General features: G+C 34.3%; 3 protein-coding genes across 3 annotated transcripts; 1 reads left to right on the top strand and 2 right to left on the bottom strand.

Moving 5' to 3' along the window:
- Positions 1-1,656: 1,656 nt before the first annotated feature.
- LOC146949617 (putative disease resistance protein RGA1) lies at positions 1,657-5,922 on the top strand. The gene is made up of 2 exons (XM_085745571.1): positions 1,657-4,965; positions 5,407-5,922. Exon 1 carries the CDS (start codon positions 1,681-1,683, stop codon positions 4,951-4,953), a length of 3,273 nt encoding a protein of 1,090 aa, XP_085601697.1. The 5' UTR covers positions 1,657-1,680; the 3' UTR covers positions 4,954-4,965; positions 5,407-5,922.
- On the bottom strand, positions 5,839-8,169 carry ABCG10 (ABC-2 type transporter family protein). The gene has a single exon (XM_085745572.1). The coding sequence runs from the start codon at positions 7,880-7,882 to the stop codon at positions 5,969-5,971; it is 1,914 nt and encodes a 637-aa protein (XP_085601698.1). The 5' UTR covers positions 7,883-8,169; the 3' UTR covers positions 5,839-5,968.
- Positions 8,170-15,267: 7,098 nt separating this feature from the next.
- Positions 15,268-19,282, bottom strand: LOC146949615 (protein DJ-1 homolog B-like). Its single transcript, XM_085745570.1, has 7 exons — positions 18,960-19,282; positions 17,798-17,947; positions 17,523-17,705; positions 16,770-16,850; positions 16,434-16,634; positions 16,208-16,348; positions 15,268-15,625 (listed from the first exon to the last, which is right to left on the bottom strand). Exons 1-7 carry the CDS (start codon positions 19,179-19,181, stop codon positions 15,419-15,421), a joined length of 1,185 nt encoding a protein of 394 aa, XP_085601696.1. The 5' UTR covers positions 19,182-19,282; the 3' UTR covers positions 15,268-15,418.
- Between the last annotated feature and the right edge of the window lie 1,581 nt (positions 19,283-20,863).

Raw genomic sequence — 20,863 nt, 5'->3', positions numbered from 1 at the left:
TACTAAGTTAAAATACAAATTTTAGTGCCCCTAAAAAATAGTGCCCCGAGCGGTCGTCCCTCCTGCCATGCTCAGGGCCACCCCTGCTTGAGATGATATATGATAATTGATCTTAAATGTGTTTTGTCAACAATTCCGCCATGAAAATAGAATGTTTTGTTGGTTTGAGAGATATTTTTACATTTCTCAAAGGCTACATTAGTTACATTGTTTTATCTCATCTTTAAAAATTGTTTTTCATGACATGTAAGAAGAAGAACTGGGATTGTAGTTTACAATCCTAAGACATTTTTATATTATTGCATATTTTCTATCAAAAATAATTTTTCAATATCAATCTTTTAACTAATCATGATAGAAAAAGAATTGGTGCTCAACAAAGTCTTTGTGGAATCGATAATTTTACTACATGATATAACTGTGCCCCTGTGTTTTATCGTATGTCTAGTTGGACGTGTGCTCTTAGAGAGGCAAATCAAACATGGTCATAGTCTTCTAAATTATTTTCTGGTTGTTGATATTGTTGGTACTTTTTTATTTGTGCCGTTAATGGTTAAGAAATCTGCTTTTCTCCCAACAAGTTTTGCTCGCTCTCAACTGAACTTTCTAAAATATCCTTGCATGAGTTAACTCACGTTGGGTATAACAGCCGCTTGAGTTAACTCAAGCAGGTGTTAAACACGAAAAAACACTTACGCAGAGATTAACACTAGCGTGAGTTAACTCATGCACGAATAATTTTGGAAATTTAGTTGAAAATGATCAAAACGTGTTGGGAGAAGAGCAGAAATCAATGGTTAATTCTATCAGTTTTTCCAAAGCCTTCTAGTTTTCTTGTTTGGACTTTTGTCCATGAAAGGAAAAAAATACAATGACTTGAAAGAGAAAAGTTTTACTGTTTTTATTTTGAGCGAAATTTGATTTTGTATGATAAAATCTTTGCATAAGAAAGTATAAAAGTAATAAAAATATAGCAATTATAGGTAAATGAGTTTATCCTAAAAAAAAAACTAAGAGTTTAAGAAATTACTTAATTATAATTGAAAAATGAATGTTTAAATTTACTTTTTAAGTTGCTTAAATAATCAAACTCTTTCAGTTTTATTCAATAATTGACACACAGACACAAACATGCAATTTGTAATATAGACAAGCAGAGATGACAATTGAACCCAAACCCAATTGACACCCGCAAAAAATAACACAATGAGCGAGTAAATACCCGCATTGTTTGGTTTGAGCTTGAGTAATTACCCGTAAATATGAACATGTATGGGTGCAGGCACTTTAGTGTTATTTTTATAACAAGAATATATATATTAGGGAAAGAATATATTAATTTTTGTTGTCCATTTTATAACAAGAATAGGGGATATGGATCCTCCTTTCGGTTCAGCCATCCCACCTTTTTTAATTGAACGGTTGATTAATATGTGTAGGCAAGAATAATAATAAAGAAGGGAGAGAAAAAAGGTTAGTTAATGGTTGAGATTAAGACATGATGGATAACACGAGACGAGAGAATCCAAGAATTATATACTGCAAAATTTACTGGACGAAATTGACCTTCTTTTTGTGACTCACCAAAGTTGACTAAATCCTATTTTCCTAACTACAAAGTCGTATCCTTCTCTAGTTTCCTTTTTCTTTTCTAATAACTCACTTGTTTTTGCTCAAGCAATGGCTGAACAAATTCCATACAGTATTATCGTAAGCATCATAAACAAATTAACTTCTTCAACCTTCCACGAATTCGCACGAATTTACGGTGTCAAAAACGACCTCCAAAATCTCAACAAAACCATAGAATCTATCAAAATCATGCTTTCAGATGCTGAACACAAACAACACCATGATCCCACTATTCATCACTGGATCACAAGGTTCAAACAAGTTCTTCATGATGCCGATGATTTCCTCGATTACTTAACAGTTCGAGATTCAATGCTTAAAGCCAGTAATAATCATGGAAACGTGTTGAATAAGGTACAAAACTTGTTTTCATTGGAGAAAAATCCACTTTCTTTTCGCGTTAAATTAGTTCGTGGAATTGATAGTGTTAGAAAGAAATTTGATAATGTTGCAGAAGATATGTTGAAGTTGAAACTGAATCCCAGTATGGTAGTAATTTTGAAAGAAAATGAGGGTTTTTGTTCTTGGAGAGAAACTAGTTCGTTTGTTTTGGAATCGGGGATAGTTGGTAGGGAAGGAAACAAAAATGAGATTATTGAGTTGTTGAAAGGGAAAGGGAGTAAGGATAGTGTTTCTTTTATTGCTGTTGTTGGTATGGGCGGGTTGGGAAAGACGGCGCTTGCTCAATTGGTTTATAATGATCCTCAGGTGGAGAAGATGTTCGAGAAACGGATTTGGGTTTGTGTTTCTCAGGAGTTTGATGTGAAGTCAATTTTGAGTAAAATGTTGAAATCGTTGAAGAATGGTGAAGTTGGTGATTTGGAGTTGGACATTTTACAAAGGAGGGTTCGGGAAGAGTTGAATGCGCAAAGGTATTTGCTTGTGCTTGATGATTTGTGGAATGAGGATCAGTTAAAGTGGGATGAGTTGAGAACTTATCTGATGTGTGGAGGTCAAGGTAATAAGGTATTAGTGACGACTCGTAGTAGATTGGTTTCGCAAATTATGGGTGTGAACATGCCGTATGTTTTGAAAGGTTTGAACAAAGAGCAATCGTGGAATTTGCTAAAGAAGTTGACATTTGGTGAAGTTGCCAATGGCATGAGCCCAAATCTTGAATCCATAGGTGAGAGAATTGCAGAAAAGTGTGGCGGAGTTCCTCTCGCGATCAGAACAGTGGGTGGTTTCTTACAAACTATAAATGAAAAAGAAGATCAATGGTTGAATGTTTTGAACGGTGATGTTTGGAGGTTGTGTGAAGAAAGACAAAGTATTATGCCGGTGCTGAAATTGAGTTATCAAAACTTGCCATTGGGGTTAAGACAATGTTTTGCCTATTGTTGTTTATACCCTAAAAATTGGGAAATTCAGAAGAATGAATTGATTCAGTTATGGATGGCTCAAGGCTACCTTGAAAGTTCAATTGAAACACAATCCATGGAAGATGTGGGAAATCAATATGTAAGGATTTTGTTGTTAAGGTCATTCTTTCAAGATGCATCGTTTAACAAACACAATGATATAATTTCCTTCAAAATGCATGATTTGATGCATGATCTTGCAAAGTCGGTAGCTGGAAATGATTGCTGTTTGCATGCCGAGGGGAAAGGATTTAATGGAAGACCCATCCACGTTTCATTTCTATCTAGTACCACTTGTTCATTGGATCTTTTAGATGCAAGTAAGCTGCGTACCGTTCTTTGGGCCAAAGCCAAAGCAGGAAGTGTTTCAGATGCCAAACTATCTATCACCAAGAACTTGAAATATCTGCGAGCTTTTGATTTGTCACACTCTCTGATAACTGGGCTGCCACAATCGATTGTTAAATGCAGGCATTTAAGGTATCTGGACTTGTCTAATTGCAAAGAACTAATTAGTTTGCCCAAGTCAATTGGCAATCTTGTTAGTTTGCAATCTTTGAAATTGAGTGGGTGCCGGCAACTTGTATTTTGTACTGAAGTTATCACAAAGTTGATTAATCTGAGACACCTTGAAATTGAAGGTTGTAAAGCCTTTGCAGACAAGATGCCGCTTGGATTAGGACAATTGACTTCATTGCAGTCCTTGTCAAGTTTTGTAGTGGGGGACGATGAGACGAAAAACTGTGGCAAACTGAATGAATTGAAGGAGCTAAATAACCTAAAGGGTCATTTGAGAATCAGTAATCTGTGCTCAGTAAAAGATGCGGCATTAGAGTCACAAGAAGCAAATCTGAAAAAAAAAAAGTACATCCAGGTCTTGGAGCTGAATTGGGGGAAAAATCGATATGATTGGGTAGAAGAAGGAAAAAACAGTGAGATCAGCTTGCAGTTATTGGATAATCTTTGTCCTAATCAGAATTTGATAAAATTGAAAGTGAGTTGGTATCCAGGAACGAGGTTTTCAAATTGGCTTCCTTCCCTGACTAATATTGTTAAAATCAACCTCTACCGTCTTTCCAATTGTCAACATCTCCAACCATTGGAAGGACTTCCACGGCTGAAGAGGATTCACATTAGTGAAATGAACGAGCTAAAGTACATGCATCATGATGATATCTTTCATGTGTTCTTCCCGTCTTTGGAGAAACTCGTCCTCTTTGGCTGCAAGAACCTAAGGGGTTGGAAAAGGTTGGGAAATGATGTTGATGTTGACAACCATCATTCACTCCCTCCTTTTCCTTGTCTTACATATTTGGAAATTTGGGATTGTCCAAAACTGACTTGGATGCCTACTTATCCATACCTCATTGAGTTGAGGTTGATTTCTTGTAATGTGATGCCAATGATTGAAACCTGGTCGGTTCAGCTTCAGTCTTCCTCCTTCAACCCTCTTTTTGACCTCAAGCACTTGTATCTCACAGAAATAGACCTAGAAGCAATGCCAGAGCAGTGGATGAAAAATCTCAAATCTCTTGAGCGCCTCTCTCTTTCGGGATTTCCTGTTATTGAGCCTATGATACGACACTTCCAACACCTTTCTGCTGAACTTCAGGAACTGAGAATTTGTCAAGTCGACAAGCTTGATCTATGGGGAGATGAGGGTAACGCTAGCTCCGAATGCCAAGTCCCCCGTGGCCTCAGATCTCTGCAGAAAATATCCATAGAATTTTGTGACAACTTGAAGGCCTTTCCAGAGCAAATTCTTGACCTCCAATCACTTAGGCATATTAAGATTCTTCAGTGCAATCATTTAGAGTCACTACCTGAAGGCTTGCGTTGCCTTACAAATTTGCAGACTCTTCGTATTATCGACTGTCACGTTCTACGTAGGAGATGTCAAATTAAAGTTGGAGAAGATTGGCCAAACATTGCTCACATCCCACAGATAATTGTTAATTGATTCTGTTTAAAGGTAATAAAGGCCAAAACTACACCATGTTTCTCCAATTTTAACTTTAGGACACATATTTAGAAAGTAGCAGGGAAAATTCACAGCTATCTATTTATTTATGTTTATTGAGTATTGACATATAAAATGGGAATAATCTATCTTTTGTCTCTACAAATATCATGATCGCAGTGCATCAATGATTCAGGTATTTTTGATATTTTGTATCCTGGTTTTTTATTGAGTTCCCATGTACTTGAGTGCAAATGGATAGCTGGAACAATAGAAAGTCAGCCATCATCATCATCATCATCAAAACTTCAATTTTTATTTTCTTTTAGCACTAGTTTAATTGTTCTAAATCCTAATGTTACTCAGGCTTAATATGCATTACCAAATTATTGTTAAATATTCTGTTCATCTAGGCTTAATATGCATATTTATGGTATCTCGGTGTCATTGCAGACAATTAATAATGTCACAAATTGAAGACAATATAGATTATGCAGAACTGGGGCTCATAGATCACAGAATAACATAAATGAAGAAATCATCGACTCTAGGTGCCTGCTGCAAGAATTGGGCTGCTCTTAGACTGGTCAACTTCTACGGTGCATCTGGGATTTGTTGGCAAGTGACCTGGTTTCTATGATGTAAGAGTGAAATGTACTTATCATTGAATAATCCTTCTCCATTTTCTCCCATCGCCGTTTTTGAGTTAATACTAAACTAGATGTATATCATAGATGTTTACACTTCACACAATTTTCTTGGAATAAAAGATGCAGTGAACATCATATGTTGGTACTAATATTATTATATAGGATGAATGAAGCCATGAAGGAGACCATGGCAGAGTTACAAATAGGAAAAAGGATAAGAACAATATTGATACCCTTTTTGTACAAATCAATAACAATATATTTTCTCTGCTTGTAATCATGAATTGTGCATTAAAGATGAAAAAATAAACAAAAATAAGTTGAAAGATCGCAAAGTATTTGATACTATTGCAAGTAAACCTGATTTATTTTCTGCTTTTGTAACATCTAGACCAAAGAATTATAAAGTTAAGCACTCTATACCCTATTATAAAGCTTAACATTACAGCCAAATTGGTCCATTTGTGTGACTCTTTGAGACCCTGTTGTCTTAAGAACTCAACTCCATATAAAATGCATTCCCCATTATTAACTTCTATGCATCTCGTTTTCCCTTGCTCACCTCCATACTCATTTATCATAAGGCACTCAAATGGATACTTGAATAGGCTTATATAGTGCATAAAAATCCAGTAACTAGGTATTTTCTCCTTTGATATGAAATACCCTGAGAATAGAAAGAAAGACCCCATTAGACCAGCAATCACCGAGCTTCCAAGGATGAAATTTGGAACTAGGGCGCTGAAACAAGCCACAAGAGAATTTGACATTAATAGGACCAACCAAACCACTAAAGAGAAGTAAAGGAAACCATCGATGTCTTTCCTTAATCCTGCCAGCCAATAAACTGGAGTAGTATACAGAAGACCAACCATTAGAAGAAAAGGAAGAAACACAAATGTATTTGCTAAAACATAGGAAGAAACTCTATAAGCTCCTCTTGCGGTCTCTCTCATAAAAGTTCTTCTCTCCTCCAAGAAAATAGGCAGCCCTTCTGTTGTTGATGATAACAAAAAGGTAAGGCTGAAAGCAAAGAAGCCGCTTCGCGTTTGTAACGCTACCTTACTTTGTTTGTTCCCAACATTCAAGAATATGGTCCCCAATATAAATCCAGCTACTAAGGCCTGTATGACCCTTGTAACAAAGAGTTGTTTGGTTCTGAATATGTTGCTGCAAAATCTTTGCCCTAGGATTAAAATCTCCTCCGTTGGAGAATTTGAGTACAACATTGCCTTTTCTTTGACAATCATAGAGCACTGCATCATCATCATCTTGTGATCTTGGTGCTCTTTGTCATCATTGAGAAGAAATTGATTGTTCCCAGGTTCTGAAGTATGTATAACCAAACTTTGCATGACATCAAGAGCAAATTCTAGGACATTGACATGGTTGGGAATGCGATGACCGGATAAAGTGAGCCTTGCCTCAAGAAGATTCAATGAACCATTATGCATGACAAATCCATCAGATAGCAAAATGAGGCTATCAAGTTGCTCTAAGATTCGGAAACCGGGTTGGTGGATAGTTAAAACAACTGTCTTACCTTGATTAAATGCCATTAGTCTAAGCAATGAGATTACATTAAGAGCTGATGCTGAATCCAAACCTGAAGTTGGTTCATCAATCAAAACAATTGCAGGGTCATGAACCAAGTCAACACCAATGGAAACTCTACGCCTTTCCCCGCCTGATATACCATGGTCTGATCCTTTGCCAATTCTTGAATCTGCAATAGAATCCAACCCGAGCTCCTTCATCAACTCTGCAACTCTCATAGCAGCCACTTTTCGCCCTCCGGGAAGCCTCAACAAAGCACTATACATGAGTGTCTCTCTAACCGTAAGCGATGGAAACAAAGCATCTTCTTGTGTTACGTGCCCTGATTCTCTTCTGAATCTGTTCACATCCATCGGCTTCTGATTGACAAGTACTTGTCCAGTAACTTTACATGAGGGTATTCTCCCAGCAAGAATTTCAAGCAGTGTTGTTTTTCCAGCTCCGCTAGGACCAGCAATAGCAGTAACCTCCCCTGGCCTTGCCTCGCAATTTACATCCTTCAAAATGAACTTTGAACCTCTTCTAGGATTCGAACCGAAACAAAGAGTTCTAAGTTCATCAAGTTGGCTGCACAATTTGTATGATACATTTTTAGTTTCTAACTTATAAAGGGGTTTTTTGTTGCATGAGATGGGATCGAATGATGATTCCATTGTTGCGTTTGTTTCATGCAAAGCGAGAGAAGAGAGGCGTGTATTGCCTAAGTTATGTGAAGCATACATAAATCAAGAGAGGGAAGATGAGCTAACACACCAAACTGTGAGCTAGTTATAAGCTAAGAAACCAAATTTAGACTACGTAATATGTAATTAATGGACCTTGACATTTTGTATAAGATATTTGACTTCATCTACTTTTATATTTTCTATTGAAGTGTAGTACTTGAAAAGTGTTTAGCTAGTTCAAATTCCTTAAGAAAATCAAAGAAAGAACATAAGAATGTTTAGTTAGGAAACTTTTCTGGTGAGCTGAATATTGACTGTGCAATGTTGGTGTTTGGTTGCCCCACTATCTTCCCCACATAATATAGGCAGAGACAGCTCGGAGTTTGGTTTGGTGGAAAAATATAAAGTATCAAATATTCAAATAGAGTTTTGCAAGTTAACTTGGATCACCCCTTTTCAACTGTGATTCACAATATTGTACATTTCTTTTTTTTGGTAGTGTTATATTGTACATTTCTTAATATAACGGAGTGATATTTCTATATAAAGTCAAAAATAAATAAATGGGTAAACCACTGAAGAAATTTGTTTAATCAGTGAACCAATTTTGTTGATTGTTATGATGAACATCAATGACAAAAATAAATGGACCTACAAGCTTTAATAAAGGTCCGTACTTATTAGTTACTAGTTAAGAGTTGATTTGTTACCAAGCATCCTTAAGGTTTTTTTTTTTAAATTACCAGAAAACATAGAACAATGAATGAGTGAGTATTTAAATTATCATTATAATATCCCTCAATTTTTTTTTTTTATCATTATAATATGTTAATGTTGCCTATTTTTTAAAACACTCAGATTTTACGGATTATGAAGCGATTCATCTGCCTTTTTCATAAGATTCTGTACGTGTATAGTTGAAAGAGGAATTTTGCATGAAGATATAATGAGTGAAAAAATGGTATGGTTCGTTTTTTTTTTTGTGTGGATAATAATATACTATTTTTATGCAATTAGTTGTCTAAAAACTTCTATTTTTTTTTCGGAATGAGATGTTAGTAATTAGCTGTAACCAAAAAACACATATACTTTGTATGCTAGTCTCAGATTGTTTATGATATTTTCAAGTGAATAGTATTATTCAGACACAAAAATGCATCCGAAAGTCATATAAAATACAACTTTAATGATTAGTGATGTATATAAATTAAACTCTATATAAGACTATAACAAATAGTGAATATTATTAAGTTGATTTAGTAATACTCACTATTTATTACTCGACAATATTAACGAGCAAACATACGGGACCTTGTGACTTAACTTGATTTTATAAGAAAAAGTGATTCCAACTCGGTCCGGATTGAACCACATCCATCTAAGAAGAGCTCTAGTATTTTTTATATTCTTTTACAAGAAGAGTTATAGTTTATTCAATGGAGTTGTATAAGGGAGCTTCAAGAATACAGACTTAATTCAAAATACATTGTCCAGACTAGAATTAGAATGAGAATAAATGCCGATAAGTCCGATCCGTTAACGGTATCTACCACGTCACTTTTCTTCACACTCATAATTGCCCAGCAAGTCCTTACCATACCCATAATTTTTTCACTTCATTTTAACCATATCTTTTACATGTATAAGAATGTATTCTCATTCCGATTCTAGTCTAAACAATGTATTTTCATTTAAGTTTTGGAGTATTTTTAGATCTTATCTCGACAGCTTCACTGAATAGCTCACCTGTTATAACTTGTTTACATACATGAACAATTTATATTCTGTAACACATGATTTTGATTATTTAAACAACTTAAAAAGCAAATTTAAACATTCATTTTTCAAATTATTTTTATTTATATTTGAGATCAGAAGGAGCATATGTAATCAAGGTTAGTTAGTTGTGATGTGGACCACCTTAATAAGTGGTCAACCATAGACCGATACTTTAAAACGGTTGACGATACTCCTCAAGAAAAATAGCTCAGGACCCTCCTCTTTTGTATCCATAAGGTGGCAACCTAAGTGGTGTCAATTCAATAGATTATATATATTTGTTTTTCGTTATTTTTATCGAATCAATATTCCTTTTTTTTTTTATGTGTTATGGAATCAATATCTTAAAGCCACCATCGTCGTTGGTGTTTTAAACATTTTTCAAGTATTGGTTCATGGTGGATGTGGTCCATTTTTAAATTTGCTATGTTTGCAATACCAGTCAGAATAAGACATAGCGATTTTACAAAAGCTATACTTCAGAATTTCAACAACATTACAACGCAACTATAATTTCGACAAACCGGTGAGGAAATGCGAAACAAAATTCATACTTCCCTTCCCATCCTTTTTATAACAAAAGGTTAACTGCAGTCACTATATCTAAGATTTCATCTAGTTCCTATTACAAAGGTTGTCCGCAAAACATAAAGTGCCGAAATTGTTAGGTTTGACACTGTCATATGGATTCAAACTCAGAATTTTGTAGATGTGTGTGAGAGAAGAGTTTCAATAATGTTTACCACTTCGTATACGAAAAGGAAAAAATTGGTTAATTAGTTAAAACATTTTTTGTTTGGTAAACAAAAGTTTAGAGTTAAAACCATTTTTTAGTTACAACTTTTTTTGACTAAAACTTAAAACGTTATTTTAGTAGGAAATATTAGTTAAAACTGTGTATTTCCCCTTTATCCCCCTAGCTTTTATGATATCCTTATGTACACTGTATTTTGATTGAAATGATCTAACTTTGGTTTGTCTAAAAAAATAGCCATTTGAGTGGGAGAGAGAAAAAAATGAAAGAACATAATTTTTTTTTTTAAATATATATCACTATTTCCTTTGTGAGTTTTAAAAAGCAAAGGGAAAAAACTATTTTTCTTATTATAACTTATTAAGAAAAGTTAGTAGTGTAGTTAATGCATCTAGTTTGTATGTAAATTTTACTACAATTGTCAATTGTTTGTATGTGTGTTTAATTTGATTTTTCTATTTCAACGCTAATTAGAGGTACTCCCTCCGTCCCAATTTATATGACCCCTTGGCTCATTTCACACAGATTAAGAAAAATGTATAAATAAAGGGAAAAGTGGAATATATTGTATTGGGAATGATAAAAGTAGTATTATTTAGTGTTATATTGTACTGGGAATGATGAAAGTTGTATTGAAAATTGAAATGACTCAGTTATTTTGGGACACCTTTTTTTAGAAAATGGGTCAGATATTCCGGGACGGAGGGAGTACGTTTTAGACTTTTTCAAAGTTTCAAAAGAGGGTGGCATTTAACATGGGAAATGACAAAAGTTTCCCACCATGAGAAAGTTAATTTTAACCACTAGATCAAATATCTTCGGTGGCATTTAGGGTGGGTATAGGGAATACTTTCCTACCATAGGAAAGTTGATTTTTACGGTTTGATTTGAGAGAAACACTTCTTTTAGCATGGTCACTCAACATCAGATCTATCATCCATCTTCTACAATCCATCTTTATACCATATATTTTTGACTAATACCTCAATTTCGTCCTTGAATTATCAGCAATCGATCAAATTCGTCCCTGAATTTATCAAAATATCTATTTAGTCCCTGAATTTTGCAGACGTCCATCAAATCAGTCCCTCCGTCCAAAAGCACCGTTAGTGGTGATGACATATCCCCTTGCATGTTGTGTTGTCATGTACACGTGTCAACAAGGCAGCCACGTGTACAAGGACGAAATTGATGGAAATGGAGAAAATTCGAGATTTCACTTTTGAGGATAATTTTTCCTATGTTTCCAATTATACCCCTCAATTACCATTGTCTTTCATCCTCACATTTTCACTCAGAACCATCAAACCAGTCCCTTACCTTTCACCTTCCCGCCTAAACCGTCACCCTCTTCACTTCTCCAAAATCATCATCATCACCGGCGATCAACCGTGGAAAAGATACGGCTTTGAAGTCAGATTTCGTGGTTTGTCAAGGTAACGCCATTCAACTTCGTTTTCCATTCACTGTTGTTCGTTTCTCCCTTTTTTGTTTCCGTTTCTGTGATTATCAGTTTTAGTTTTAGGCATTATTTTTTCAACTTTTAACATCATATCATGTTTCGTTGATGTTTGTTTGTGCGTGTTGTGTGTTTGATTGCGTTTTTTTTATTAGTAATTTTAGGGTTTTTTGTTAGAAACTTAATAATTTCATATGGATCGATTTGGTTACTAAAAACAGAGTATATAATCAAGAGGAAAATGTTGATGGTACTCAAGGAATGGAGGAAATGGCTTGGGATACTCAAAGAAATGATGAAGACAATGTTGGTGCAACTGTCACCCAACAAACTCAACCAGAAACTCAACCTGAAACTCAACCTGAAGAAACTCAGTGATATATGTACCAAGGATCACAGTGATATATGTTGTGAAAATTCAAGGACCTCTTTGATGGTATTTTTATTAATTTGAGGATCGATTTGATGGATATGTATAAAATTCAGGGACCATTTTGATTGAATTTTTTTGACAGAAGGGTTTGATTCATTCATTTATAACCTCTTTTCATTACAACATTACATGGACTTGGCACAATACAATAGCATTCTAAACAACTCAATCAAACATAATACTCCTATCAAAATCTTAATCAACCTAAGCTCACTTCCTACACAATCAATTTTACCCATCAACCTTGTCTTCCAAACCTCTTCTCTGCCCCTATCATTTGGCTTCTCTATCAACCTTGCATTTCTTCCATGACCAGCACCATTGTTTTTAAAATAGCCTAGTTCTTCAGCTTCATCAACCCACACAAAAAATTTACAATTTTCATCATCTTCCTATACAATCAAAAAACAAAATAAGTACTATTTAAACAAACCATTCACACATCACATAACCATTATTAAACAAACCTTATGTAGAGGGCAGACATAGAAAGGACTTCCTGGGTTTTGGACAGTGTTTGTTTTTCTTACAACACAAATTCTAGGACACCAACAATGAAGCTCTCTCACATCATCATTGTACATAGAGCTTGAAGATGAAGACTGGCTGTTGTAGTTGTTTTTGCCCATACGCCCACCACCCATCATTCCTGAACACCGAATCTTCAACAATCACCAATGATTTTTTAATTTCGAAATTAATCAACAAAAAAATTAGGGTTTTATGTTTTTTGAATTGGGGAAGAACACCTACTCAATTCATGGAAGAATTTTGGGGGATTTTGAACTCTAGGTGACAAATAATAACATTAGGGTTCCAAATTTATATATTTGGGGAAGAAAGAGCCGTTAATTTGGACTGGAAGAGAGAGCCGTTAATGAGTTCAAGGAGAAAGAGCCGTTGCCAATTTTCTGAAAATCCATCAATTTGGTCCTTCGAAATTTTCTGTAAATCAATCAATTTGGTCCCTGCTTGCGTGGCATATGACGTGGCAAGCTCTGTAAGAGGTTAACGTTACACGTCACCTCCGTTAACAGACCAACTTAACGTAGGGACTGATTTGATTGACATTTTGTAAATTCAGGGACTAAATAGATATTTCGATAAATTCAGGGACGAATTTGATCGATTGCTGATAATTCAAGGACGAAATTGAGGTATTAGTCTATATTTTTTCCAATATCTTCAATCCCCATTCTCTTCCCTTCTTTACCACCAGAAAAATAAAAATCATCATTCTCATGTCCATGAGTTCAAAATCTCAGAAAATTTCCATGAAAAAATTACTGGGTTTGATTTTAAAGATTATTGGTTTTGATTCCTTTTTTTTCTTTTTCGGAAGGACATATTTGATTCCTTCTTCTTAATCATCTACTTTGTTATTTAATTAAATGAAATCAATAAATTATTTATTTACTAAACCTAAATTAAAAAAAAATACCAGAATAGCATAATTGAATACCATAAAAGCATAATTGATTTTACCAAGAATGATATGCTGCAAATTACAATGAACAAGAGTGTCTTCATTTTCCAACTTCAAATCAACACCACAACAACAACAAGAAGAATAAGAAAAAATAAAAAATAAAAAATAAGATCAACAACACCACGCCTATAGATCTGGATACCAATGAAATATAGTTTGCGTTGGGCATCACATTTTCATGGCTGATTGTTATGCCATTACTCTAGTGGAGGTGTGAGTGAAAATCTAGAGATCTAGAAAAATAAGTACTTGAGGAGGAGGTTGAAGACAAAGTGATAGAGAATGGAAAAAATTATAGTGTAAGCAGACTATGATAAAACCAGTGTTCCTCTCTAATCAAACCGTAAAAATAAACTTTTCTATGGTGGGAAAGTATTCCTTTTACCCACCCTAAATGCCACCAATATCTTATTGTACACTCTCAACATCAGATTATTTTGTCAACTATCTTCAACCATCCATCATCATCTCTCTATGCCATATTCCATTTCAACTCAGAAAAAAAAAAAAAAAACTCAACAATCAAAAAACTCTTCCTCGTGTGATCTAGAAATCTAATTAAAATCATACAAAATCAAATCAAATGAAAGAATTTAATTTCATTTATTCTAAATCAAATGAAGAACACATCTTTACACACAAAATCAGATATGGATGGAAGTATTTGAGTTTTTAGATCATTATGTTCAGACACCATTGCCGGCCATCTTGAACATGTTCAAGAAAAACATACATCAGATCTGTGTTCTTCGTCACAAGATCTATCTATTGTTCTAATTCTTCTTGCATTCTGGGCACCTTTGTCGGAGAGCCATCGCACACCACCGCGGACGAGCTTCCGGTCAAAATTGAAGAACGAAATACAAACCCATAAGGGATGATGAATTTTGATTGGTGGTGCTGGGTTATGCATAAATTTGTCAAAAACACAAACACTTAAATTCATTAAATGGGATTACAGTGGAATGCATACGGTGGAATTAAAAACGTATAAAAAAAATATTTAAATCCATCAAATTTGAAGAACAATACAAACGTTTAAAAAGCATCAAAATGCATCGACAGTGGAATTACAACTTGGACATTGGTATCCTTTTTTTGGGGTACATGGCTAACCAAAACTAAATCCATTTTTGCTTCTGTGTTTTTTACTTCTTCTGGAAAAAAAATTGGGACAGTAGATTTGATGTTGGTGGTGGTGGATGAGTTGCTCCAAGTGATGAGAGAGAGAATGGTTGGGAAAGATGGTGTGAAAAAATACAATGCAGAGAGAGCACAATAATATTATGGTCTTTTTTTGATCAAATGGTGAAAACTCAATTGACCCATGGTGGGAAAGGATTAGTCTTTCCCATGTTAAATGCCACCTTCAAAGAGACTTATAATCAGGGAGAGGAGTAGTTAAAATCAGAAGAAATAGTTTTTTTTTTGTTGAGCTGTTGCAAACTTTTTTTTTTTTTTTTTTTGAGCTGTTGCAAACATATAGTTAGTGGAGTAAAATCCTATCGGCTGAAAAATTAAAAATACGCCAAAATTTACCTTATCTTACAAGCATTCATTATACTCGTAGCAAAATTCTAGAGGAACTCTCGTTTTTCACAACTCATTCAAGCACAGTACTTAGTTATTCATACACAAATATCTGATACATAGAACAAACTGTCGCTCCTTTAAATACATTATGGACTTGAGAACACTGTTGCATTTGCAATTTCTAGGGCTAACTTGCGTCCAAACAGCTTCTCCACAATAACTAATGCAAACTCAATGGAGGTCCCTGGGCCTCTGCTGGTAATAAGGTTACCATCAACGACAACCCTGTTTTCTACTTCACTCTGATCTGATAACTTGCTGCACATGGCAGGAAAAGCTGTGGCCTTTTTACCCTGTATCGAAGAAAATATAACCGTGTCTCAAATTAACACTACACTGCAAAATGAATTCATATACAATGATTCGTTTTAGAGCAACATAAAAGAGTCCAAAGAGGCTTTAGTGCTTGAAACAAGGGCCATGCTAACAAGTTAACAAGTGTTAAGGGCACTTGTTAAGGAAACCAAAAGTAGTAGCTTTGCATTGGAAACAACGATTTTTAAACTTTTTAAAAGTAGAATTCATCACTTTTCATCATTTTCCAACACAATATTTCTATTTTTGTTCTCTTAATCAATGCCCTAAGGGAACTCTTTACCATTTCCCATAAAATAATTAAAATGAATAGTTCAAAGAGGATTTTGCCTCATAGGAAGTGTTTGCAGTAAAAATGAACTTGAACACTACTACACAACTTGACATTCATGTTTTTCTGAATTTTGTTGAATTGCAAACCAGGTATGATATAGTTGATAACAAAGAAACAAAACCACATGGGTTTTAACATAGTTATGCAAAGAAATGGGTATATATGATTGCCATTTTACTGAAAGTTTGCTTTATACTGATGATAGATTGATCCAGAAAACAGATACCTTTAGCAAGCCATGGGGCTCCAAAACTAAAGCTGGGGATGCACAAATTGCTCCATAATATCTGTTTGTTTCTCTTTGCTTTTTCAACAAATTCACCAAGGTTTCTGAGTTCGCAAAAGCTTGGGCACCACCAATTCCACCCTGTAGACAATTGAAATATTTTACACCAACTAACGTAGTATTATCACTGATTAATAACCACAAAGAAAGTAAAAAATCCCCTTACTGGCAACACAATCAGGTCATATGATGTTTTAGCTGCTTCAACAAGGAGCACGTCTGCCTCCAGTTTAACTTTACGTGATGCCTCGATCTCTAGTTTGTCCTCAACAGAAGCAACCACGACATTTGCCTTTGCTCGTCGCAGAATATCAATGATAATCACAGCTTCCATTTCTTCCGTGCCATTTGCAATTGGTACAAGAATCTGAAAATAGTTGTGATTATCAATGAAATTTAAACTATATTCACACAAGTCAAAGAATCATAATATTCTGCCTCTTTTCTCAAATGTTGTAAATAAAGAAAATTTACTGAGATAAAGTTCAGGCCCAATTCCCACCTTGGGTGGATTGTCAAATGTCCATTGCACTGGGTTTAGCTCCAAAAACGTATATTCATCGGCATGATTAGAACGCATAACCTGAATATTGAATTACAACAAGAGAATATAATGAGAAAGCTCAATACATGAACATAAAAATATCTTCATATAACTTATGTCAGAAATGCCACATCAGAAAGCTCAATACATGAACATGCACTAGTTTGCATATGCATTACCAATAAGCTTCAATCACTCAATTGTAAGAAGTATAAATTAAAATAAATTCTCTTTTTTTCATTTGGTTCCAAAACAAAGGAAGAGAGCGGAGGGTTACACAATTAGTAAGAGTGTAAAGCAGAGATGGGCACCCAGTAACTCCGTAAAAACAACTAATAACTCAATTATTAGACATCAACTATGAAGCATGAACACGTATTGCAAGAAACTTGAAGCTTTTTGAGCAGTGCCGGTCACCCCAGTTCCCCTTCCCCTTTTCTGAGTACAAAAGTTCATGTTGAAATTGGTAGGACAAAGCAAAAAAATATCTAGCTTCATTTATGTATAAAGTTGATGTAACATAATGCTAGTTGGATTGAGATTATTAAAGAATAAATATATTTTTCCTCAAAAGTTCTCTAACTAAGCTGTCAACCAAAAATGATTATTTTTCCAAAACAAGCTAATTAAAACACAACACCCACATAATCCACATTTCATGGCTCCTAAAAAACAAGCAGAGTTTTCAAGAATGAATTTCCTACTCCTTACCAGTGGACCTGCAACTTCGTCAGCTTTTTCCTTTCCCAATAATTGCTCAACTAGAGCAATGCCAAACTCCATGGTGGTACCAGGTGCACGACTGGTCACAACTCTGCCATCCAGCTGCACCCTTGACTCAACAGAAGTGGTGTAAGACGCCAATTTTTCCATGAATGAAGGATGACCAGTTGCCTGCCCAACAATCATAGATTCACACAACCATCACCACCAGCTACACAAAAGTACATTGCGAAACGAGAATGAACACAGGAAGCTAACTATACCTTCAATCCTTTCAGCAAACCCCATGGCCCAAGTACCACTGCAGGAGCAGCACACACCGCAGCATAAAGCTTTCCATCCTCAACATGCTTCTTTACCAGCCCTTCCAACACTGCAGAGTCTCTAAGATTGTCCACACCCGGAACCCCTCCCTACAGACAATTTCCCCCAAAAATCCAACAAACAAAAAACTGTGAATTTATGATGCATCAACATTGAATACGACACTAAAGCATAGACATCAGTAATAACTTAAGAAAATATAAATGATAAAATGTAGTTGCATGTGCCAATGCCATATTTGAACACCAGACACATGTTTTACCAAAAGTGTCTTCTGTCATGCATACTTGTGAATTCTATCTAGTACAACAACAACAACCAAGTCTTATCCTACTAGGCGGGATCGGCTACATGGATCAAATGAAACCATAATGTTCTATCATATACCTTTTTTCTATCCAACTCATCAATAACTGGATTTTTTTTTTCTACTATAGGTGTTATCCCAACTCTCTCTCTAACGTTGACATTTCTAATCCTATCGCGTCTCATCTAGTCTTAGCACACATACAACGCTACATCCTCATCTCTACTACACTTAATTTACTTTTGTGTTGTTTCTTTAGGGTGAATTCTATCTAGTAACTATTTTTTATACAACCATCTTGTAACTAAGATTAGAACGGTAAATAGTGAAAAATATAAACCAGATAAAAAAAATTGGAAACATATTTTCTCAATGTAGTGAGTGAAACAATTATTTGCTTTTTTAGAATTTAATTAGTATCTACAATTATTTTACACATGCATTCAATGATGTGTGGTGACGTTAATTAATGAATATGAAAACAAACGAGTTGACAGCAAATAATTGTATGTATATGTATAAAATAACTTGTGTAAAATAACTTTATGCTGTCTGTGTATAGTAATTAAACTCTCTTTTTTATATATACATTTGTAAAAAAATAAAAATAAAATTTTTATATATACATTTGTAAAAAAATAAAAATAAAAAATTGACAGAACCTTAACCACGGTGATAACAAACCAATCAATTAAAACGAGATTCTGAATTGGAAAATTTGGTTAATTTGACAATTAACATAATAAACGCGATTAAAAGCAAAATTCCTAAACGATAGAGAGAGGTAAATATACAGGGAGAGCGACGAGGTCGAAAGCAGTGTTAACAACATCGGAAACAGAAGCATCAGCAACGATCTTAACACCGTGTAGAGCTTGAACGGAAAGATGGTTAGCGGCGGAAGCGACAGTGACGTCAGCTCCGGATCGACGGAGAACGTCGATGGTGATGACTGCTTCCATAGGCTCAGTGCCATCAGCGATCGGAACGAGGACTTTACGAGCATTAGAAGCCATGGCAGTGACGGTTGAAGAAGAGCGTGAAGGAGAGAAGAAAAAACGGTTATGGTTGAGTTTGAGTTTCGGAGTGAAGTTTGTAGAAGGAAGTGGAAGTGTGTGAGGGAAGAATCTTATGTGAGAGTGGGACAATGCCAATGCCATTTGTGCTTTTTTTTCTTTCGTTGATGAATCCTCCACACTGCGTTGGAAATGTGTCCGTAAGTTGTGCATGTGTGTCTCACGTGACTGCACCACCACCTCATCTCATGCATTAAGACAAATTTGTAAGATAAATTTGTCAAAAAAAAAAAAAAGTTGTAAGATAAATACTTCTTCCGATTATTATTATTATAAGCAAAATTTCACTTTTTAGATACATTGAATAATTAATATATCTAGTATTTATTATTGACTGGATACATTAGTTATTCAATGTCTCTAAAAAGTGAAATTTTGCTTATAATAGTGACCGGAGAAAGTATATTTGAGGAGTGCCAAGAGGAATATATTTTCAACATTCTCTCTAACATTTATTAATTTATAGGAAGTAAGAGTCTCGCCATTTTATATAAGATCAATTTTCAAAGTGTAAGATCCACACTGATTTCATACAATAAATAAGTGTCAAATAGAGTGTTTCTTATGACATTCCTCGATATATTTTGTTTGTGATGTTAACCCTTCACTTTTAAGAAGAAAGGGAACTCGGTAATTTGGAGTTTGGTTATAAGGTAATTAAAAATTGTTTCACTCAAAATTAAATTTGGGTTCTCTCGAACAACTCATCCGAGAAAGAGTTTATTAACCACTTAGTTCAATCATTTCGTTTCATAATTTTTTTTTGAATAATTCAATAAAAATTAATAGATAATAACTATTGTATATAATTTATAATATGAACCATATACATCATGGATTCAATGAAACTAAAAGTGAATTTTTGTTTATAATAGCGATTGGGAGTACAAATCAAAGGAAATGTTAATTTGTGTTCTTGGAACACGTGTTAAGAAATCAAATATAAAAATATATTTTTCAAAGTTGTGTATTTAATATCTTAAAAGTTTTAAAAATTGTATTTTCAATATAAAACTTTTCTTTTATTTCTTTTTTTAACTCTTTAACTTGTGTTTTGGGGTACAAATTAGTATGACCGATAAATATAATATTAGCTTCTAACGTGCATGGAATTCATCAATTTAGTCTCTTAAATTTTTAAAAAATCATCATTTTATAATTCTCAACATTTTAATAACAAAGACTAAATTGATGAATTTTATATAGTTTGAGGACTATTTGATATATTTACGTGGATTAGGGATTAAATTGGAGAAAAGTTGATAATTGAGGGAGTAGTTTGATGGTTTATTCTAATTAAATTAATCTCTACGATTTTAATTATTCTTTTAGTTTCACAATTTTTTCATTCCTGTATACTTAAATTGATATAAAAAAAGTCTTATTACTGTTAATTTTTAAATAATTTGCTTTCATACTAAGAATGCTAGTAATATTTTGTTAAGTTTTTATGTATCAACAAAATATTTTGTTTGTCAATAAATAAAAGAAACGGTTCCCCTAAAAAAAACTGTTAATTGAAACCTGACAGTTCAGCTAGTGTTAATACTATAGAGAGGACTAAACACTTGTTTTCAAGTTTAACACCCCATATTTGCTTCAAAAAAAAAAAGTTTAACACC

Source organism: Medicago sativa, chromosome 2 (assembly GCF_051527215.1).
Source record: "Medicago sativa cultivar Bolivia chromosome 2, Bolivia_mono, whole genome shotgun sequence".
NCBI lineage: Eukaryota > Viridiplantae > Streptophyta > Magnoliopsida > Fabales > Fabaceae > Medicago > Medicago sativa.
The sequence above is the reverse complement of the archived record's forward strand: the minus strand, read 5'-3'. Positions and strand labels throughout refer to the sequence as shown.